This window comes from Montipora foliosa, chromosome 11, assembly GCF_036669935.1.
Source record: "Montipora foliosa isolate CH-2021 chromosome 11, ASM3666993v2, whole genome shotgun sequence".
Taxonomy (NCBI): domain Eukaryota; kingdom Metazoa; phylum Cnidaria; class Anthozoa; order Scleractinia; family Acroporidae; genus Montipora; species Montipora foliosa.
Genome location: NC_090879.1, coordinates 50,682,963 through 50,690,462, shown reverse-complemented (window position 1 = coordinate 50,690,462; position 7,500 = coordinate 50,682,963). Strand labels below are relative to the sequence as shown.

Below are 7,500 nucleotides of genomic sequence, written 5' to 3'. Positions count from 1 at the left end.
ATAGATTTTGAACAAAGAAAAAGCCTTTACAACTTTAAAATGTTTAAACAAGCTATCAAATGCAATGACTGCATACTCACTTTTACACCGGTATGCCTTGTGTTTATGCACCTAAGTCAATTGAAACCATGGCCTCCCACCCCCGGGACGCAGCAGGGGAGTATCGGGGACGTGGCCGTGGTATTACGTGTTTGTACCTGCGCATTTCTCCACGGGGCAGGGACAGTAACGGTTTGTTAAAATTAGTGGACAGAGCCAGTGACTGGGTCAAAGCATCGAAAAACGTTCCAGACTTACTACCAAAACAAATTGTTGGGTGCCTGTGATATTATATTAATTTTTAATATTTCAGTTTCCATCTTGATTTGGAAAGAAAATTGGTTTGAGAAATCAGTAAGTAATTAAGGTACAATGTTTGGCCAATAACTGCACTCAACAACTAGCAAGGGGAATGAGGTTTGGTGCAAAAAATATAGTGTTCAACGTAAGTGATTATTATACTTGTAAGTAATTTAAAATGCAAGAATTCAGCTAAGGTGAGGGCATTTGTCACCTGACCTTAACTAACATTTCTTGGCATCCCCTCCTGGCTGCTTTCCCTGATTCTGTGCACTGCGAAGGTATACACAATTGTTCTACTAGTAATTGCAATGATGTGATGAAAACCTTGGCAGCTACATGTATTATGTTTGTCAACGATGCAAAACAATCATTTTTATTATGAACTTAGCAAAACCTTCTAGTTACACACTGGGGCCATGGCAGTGGGGATTGTAACACTCAAGTTTCACCGGAGGGGCAGGGGAAAATTTAAAATGTAACACTGTACAAGTGTTCAATCCCCTGCTTCATCCCAGGGGAGGGGGGATGGGGTGGGGGCGTGGTTTCAATTGACTAAGTGCATTACTCGGTATTAGAATTGCTTTCCAGCTTACGTATGTGCTGTAGTCCCTTTTCCATTGACAACTGTAATTCTCAGAAATACTGTGAAAGCAATGAAATTGTTGTTCATGATGAATCGTGATAATAAAACTTTAGAAAATTGGACCGCTGGCACAAACATTGGAAATTCTTTAAATGTGTAAACAAGCGAATATAAAACTTTTAAGTTTTATATGTTTCGGCGTCATCGTTATACCATTGAATTCTCAAGACACAGTGAATAAATTAATGCAGAGATTTAAAAGTAGCATAAGAACAAAGGCTTGCAAGTTTTTCAAGTGAACACCTTTGGGCCCATTGAGTCCATTTGCATGTTGAGAGGGTTTGAGAATTAAAAACACCGAGTACACAACGTGGATATCATATTACAATGTCTGGAAGAGTCGGCTTGGTCACAATCGAATTTGTTAGCAATGTTATGATTGATGTACATTAACTTTTTGTCCAATTTATTTTCAAGTCAAATTATCTAGCATTTAAAATTTGGAACTATTCTTACCCATCTCTGGCTGTCAAGGCTGCTTTACACGCTCTGATTTTTGGCCCGGCCTCGCTTGCATTTTACCTTTTGTTGAAATGTATAAAGCCCGAAGGGCCGAAACTTTTTGCCAACTACAATACTTGAGGTGGCGACCAAATCTGAAAACTTAGGGGTCAGCTGGCCTCTAGGTTTTTTCCTGAAAGTCAAGCACTGGAGTATCAGTGGTACTAAACAATAAAATTACTCTGTTGCCAATAATACTTACACATTACAATTTTATTATATTGCTTCACAACTATGATTCAGTTGCATCAGTTTTTGCTTGGCTGACTTTTGCTTGCTGTCACTTTTATCCAGCAGTAAACCAAGTCATCTCTTTTTCAAGCCATGTCCTTTTGAGAACGAACAGTGCACATTGGAAGCTTTCAGAGTCTCCTGGGGTTCCTTTTTTGTATGGGGCCTTATAATAGGATGTCCTATTTTCTTCTTATTTTTGCAAAAAATAGTACCTGTTACTCTGCTTGACACTCTCAAATTGACATCACAATGATCTCTGCTCACATGTCCATAATTTTGTTCTTGTGTTATACATAACATTTGTGCAAATAAATTTACCACTACTGTGACCAATCCAAACCTTGAGTAAGGCAAGAGAAAAAGCCCCCTAAAGAATGATAACAGCCTTAAAGCTTTCCCCATAAAAAATAAAGTTTACATTGAAGTGATCTTGTCAAATATGTTTGTAGGCGGAGAGAACTCAAATGACTGAAGATAAACAGAAGTCTCAGTCAGAACAGAAGAGCCACCACATGAAAGGAAGGGTTCCTGTTGGACGAGGAAGAGGACGCCCTTTGTTTGGTGATACAGCAAAAGGTGTTGGGGTCATTTCAGAACTCAAAGATAATCATGGGAGGTAAGCTGCTTCAGTCTGACACAGCTGATTCTGAGAAGTGAAGGCTCCTTGTCCCCGTCTTTATACTACTGTAGATAAATTTACGAAGCAGAAGTACAAATCTCCACTATGAAAACAGAAAGCTTGTCCTCTAGAGGGTTTTTTTTTTGTAATTTTGCCAAGTTCTTTGCATACATGGTCCCAGAATCATCTAGTGAACTCTTCGTTTGATCAGGGGTTTCAATAGAATTTGGCAGCTGGTTTGAGTAGAGTAGAGTAACCTTTCTGTTGTCATAATTTTGTCAAAATGAATTTTAATCTTAGGTTTGAAAGAATCAGTTCTGTCTTTAACCCTTTCACCCCTAAACCAGCCTAAACCGGCCATACTTAGTATTAATTATTTTTACAATGACTGTCCAATGCCAGATGATTTTACTTGTCAATGGGGAACCCCTGGGAGTCAATGGGTTTATGACCTCAAGTTAGGGTAAAAAAGACGCCAAATTCTCTGAGTGAAGTAGCTGACACTTTTCATCAGCCTTCCCTACTTATTGAAAGCACTGTTTACATGTATGTAGGATTAATTTAAACTCATTGCCAATAGAGCTTGAGAGCTAGTGCCATCAAAGGTGAGTGGGGGCCCTGCAAAAATACCAGGCACAGCCATAGCAACCTAATGTGAGCAGGAATCAGCCCTGCAAGCTGCCACCAACCAGCACCATCACACTTATTAAGAGGCAGCGTGGTCCAGTGGTTAGGGCGTTGGGTTTGCATGCGTTTGACGCGGGTTCATATCCCATTCTAACCCATGGTGTGGATGTTGTCCCTGATTGGACTCTACCACACTTTCTATTAGTAGCCAACTGATTGCCTCCTGCCAGTTGGGGTTCTTAACCCATTCACACCTCAAATGCCCTAGGACGCATTGGACCCATTGTAGGTAATAATAATCTGTTTAGTACAATTTCAAAATGTAGTACTTGTAGACCTTGTGTGATGGATGCCTTCTTAGAAAGTGTCCTGCATTAATTATTTCTTGATTAGGCAAGAAGTTTGGATCTTTGTTCGTCATGGAGCTTTTCGCAGGGTTATGCTGACAGACCATGATAAAGTGCTTGAGGTTAATTCACGGGGTGAACCTGCTTCAGGTTCTGTGAATGAAGAACATTCAGGAGAGCCTTCAAAGGAATTACCCAAAATATCATTGCAAGAGGTATGCTTCTCTAAGAGCTTTTCTCAACTACCAGTAATTGCCAAATCAGTGGTGGGAGGGCAGGGGAAGGGAGGGGAGGGGAGGGGAACAGAGTATCTAGGGAAAGCCTTGCATGCTGCCACTGCTGAAGCAGTTGCAATTCAGTCGATTTTAGAGGAAGAAATAGCCAAGCAGATTAACATACAAAAATGGGAGAGGGAAGCTTGACGACAACAACAATGCAATAATGATAATGATAGCAATCGTTGAACATAGAAGACGTGACCTTGTATTGTTATTGGAGGGTGAAAAGCATTGCCAGGTAATTGATATAATTGCAATAAATTATTATGGGAGATTGAAGGTTGGAGATCAAGTAGGGTAAAAGTGACAAGAGTTTGAGGTGCGGACTTCGTGGAAGGTGACTGCTGCAGCAGTAATATCTACAGTGTATTGTCTTTGGTGAGCTTGGAACAATCCCAAAAGTGTTAGGAGCACAGCTAGATAAAATTGAAATTGAATTATATGTAACCACTGTTTGATTACAAAATACTGCAGGGGGGTGGGTTGACTCACTGATTGTCATTGTCATCCCACTAGCCTGTGGTCCCCTTCATGTACACTGTACATGTATGACGTTAGATGGTGTACACTGACAATCCAGACTGAAAAAATAAATGAAAGGAAAACCGTTAAGTTGTTCAAAGAGCTCCTTGGAAGCACTGAAAGACTAATCTACCAGCTTGATTTCTGTTATGATGATTACTTGACTCCTCAACCGCCTCTGATTGACAAGTAAAATTGCATGGCATTAGACAGAGTAAATGTATTGAGTCTTACTCCTAGGAGTTGATGGGTTAATTTTATGTATTATTGTACAGTTCTGGTCTGTCACCACCAGACACTTTAATCCTTTTTGTTTTTTATGGTAGATAATTATTAAAACATGTGATGCATAGGTTTATGTTGAAGAATTTAAATGACGTCCGTTCATGCAACGAAAAACGCTGTTCAAACTTCCATTAATTTTGGACTATTTTTGATGTTTGAAGGTGAACAAGAAGTTTGTTCTTCATTTTCTCTGTGCTCATGGTCTGCTGTATTCAAGAATTAGGCAAGTAGAGGTTTTTTAATTATTGTTTTCTTGCACCTTTCATGAATTGAAATTTTATTAGTGGTTTTGTTTTTCTACCAACAATCTATTGTGGCAGTAGTTGGAGGACCGTTAAATATGGGAATTTGCAAATTTTAGTGAATTTTGCCAATTACATCAATGTGTGATTGACAGCAAAGAAGAATTATTAAAATGCTGATTAAACTTCAGCGTCCCCTTGTTTATGAAAGCCACAATGGTTAACCAACTGCTGACCAAACCATCTGTTGAAAGTTTGGTCAATTTTTTGCTTTATTCAGATTTAGTCTTCATTTTCATTCATCTTTTTTTGTTGCACTTCAAGCCAGCTATTCTGTTTTTCTTTGGTGTTCTTTTTGCTGGTAATCATTAATTTTTCCCCTGGTACTACTGACTACCTCGTTATGTTCTGCAAGATTGTTCATTGCAAGTTTTTTTTTCTTTCTCATTTCTGGCAAATACACTTGGGAGTAACAGTGAAGTGGCAGTGGTTTTAATAAGTACCGACAGCCGACAAAAGGTGTGGACTAAGAAGCGTTGGCCTTCATTCAGAGAAATTGGCTGCTTTTTGCGATAAATTGAAGTAAATTATGTTTGCAATTGAAAGTAAATGCAACAATTTGAACACTTGCATGATAATCCCTCGCATTCTTCTGGAATAGTATATATCATCCTCAAAGTGTGTTAATTTGAAGGCGTTGTAGAGTTAGTCCTTCTAAAATTAATGCATTGTCTGGCTGGTCAGCCCTGTCAAATGGAAAGTGCCCCTAGAAAACAAATTTTCTTCTAGTAAGTCTTGTTGTAGTGGTCCCCTCTCACTTCATGGTAACTAATCTAGTTGATTCTTTTTATCCATTTCCTCAGCATGGAGAGATTGCCAACATTGCAGTACCAATTACTGGGTGAGTTCCATACCCTGTTAGATTATCCAGATGGGAGTCCAGTCATCAGTAGATCCAACCTGCTTCAAATGACAGCCATCAACATTTTTGCTATAAGCAACACAGCATCACAAGGTAAATGCACATTCAATGTTGAATTTTAAATGTTCACTAGGATATTAGACTTTTGTGATGTTGATAATAATAATTATTATAATCCCGGAAAGAATCATTTCTGGAAGCTTTGCCAGAAATGGTAGTTCTAGAAAATAGTCTATTTACCAGACAATTGTATAGTGTATGCCCATGTATATTATGCACCCCAGTTTTGGACCAAATCTTAAAATAAATTAGACAACAACATGTAAAAGTTTATTATTCCTCATTTATACAAAATTCACTCGTTAGTTTTTTGCAGCATTTGCATACATAAAATGATAGAAATTAACAGCTGTTATCACACAATTTCAATAGAACGGATTGTTCATAATTTGCTGATGGACATTTTTTACTTTTCCAAAATTTTTGTTTGGTAAATTTCTGATTTTTTTGGATAGATGACTCATTTGTAGTTGGAACTATTTTAATTCCAAATTTCTGCAAAATCTGATGATGGGTTTGCAAGAAGTTTGGTAAAACAGCCAGCAGTGGTTGGTCTCAAATTTCTGAGTAAATGCGCATGTGATGTTTGCGAATGAAAGTGAATGTACACTGCATTTCCAGGACCACTGCAAGAAGGAGAAAAAAAATTTCTCTCCAACGTCGTCATACAGTATTTGTTTTGCCTTTTTTTTCAAATCCATGCTGGCCTTTAAAGAATACCACTGTCTGCGGGAAAACTGTGTTCAGCCACCCTAAGTACTTTTACAATATACATACCGTATTTCCTCGAATAATAGCCGGGGGCGATTATTTCTTTTTCCGCACCAAAAGGGGGCAATTACTCAAGGGAAGGCGATTATTCGAGGGAGGGGATTATTTCAAATATTTCTCACAGAAGGTCGTGCCTAAGTATTTTGTTTTATTATACCATTAAATCAAAAAAATTATCACATCAAATATAAACCGAACATGGGCTTTTTAGTGTTTCAAATTTGTTTCGTTGATTACGGTAATCAATGTCCAATGTCAATATCTTCGGTGACAGAGCCTGAATCATCAGTGATGACTTTAACTGGATCAGAGGGGAGGGGGAGGGGGAGGGGGGGCGATTATTCGAGGGAGGCAATTATTTTAAACATTTCGGCCAAAGGGGGGGGGGGGGGGCGATTATTTGAGGGAGGCAATTAATCAAGGGACGGCTATTATTCAAGGAAATACGGTACTTCTCTGAACAAAAATTTTAGGAAGTAAAAAAGCTAAACCTCCTGCCTAAGAATAAAATAAAACTTCTTAAAGTTTTTATTGACTAGAACTACGCTCTAACAAATGCAGTGTACTTTGACTGTACATTATTTAATATCTCTTTCAAATTGATTCACCTAACAAACAAAAATGCAAAAGCCAAGCACCTTAATGGTGGTATCTGAAAAATTTTAGAAAAAAATACTCCCATTTACATATGGATAAACTTAGAAGAAATGACTTACAAAACTTCAAGCTTACTGAATGCTGAACAAGATAACACCACTTGAATGCAGTAAAAGTTGAAATTTAAGCTAACATTCACAGAAAATTTGTTGCACACAGACTGCACTAAAAGACAAAATGATAAGAAAAAGTTTGTGCAATAGCTTAAATACGTGACCAAACATGCCTGGGCCTAAATGCATGCTCTCTGAGTTTGAATTTGAAGGATTTGACATGATTGTGAACGCTAAGTTAAACTGTGAGTAGATGTATCACTAATTTGTAAACATTGTCTTGTGGTTTAAGGATCGGTGCCTACTCATTCAAAGATATTTTTGCGCAGTTGTGTGAGTATGGGAGGAAAGCCTATCTTAACAAGTGTTATTGAAATCCCAAAAGAAAATTGGAGGT

The 7,500-nt window shown here is 38.2% G+C and overlaps 1 protein-coding gene across 1 annotated transcript in view; it reads left to right on the top strand.

The window, feature by feature from the left end:
• LOC137974974 (telomerase-binding protein EST1A-like) overlaps window positions 1-7,500 on the top strand; it is a 28,547-nt gene that overhangs the window by 6,368 nt on the left and 14,679 nt on the right. Inside the window, exons 3-6 of the mRNA XM_068821999.1 lie at window positions 2,170-2,336; window positions 3,360-3,528; window positions 4,560-4,621; window positions 5,504-5,655. Of these exons, the coding sequence (XP_068678100.1) occupies window positions 2,170-2,336; window positions 3,360-3,528; window positions 4,560-4,621; window positions 5,504-5,655 (550 nt within the window). The remainder of the gene's footprint in view (window positions 1-2,169; window positions 2,337-3,359; window positions 3,529-4,559; window positions 4,622-5,503; window positions 5,656-7,500) is intronic.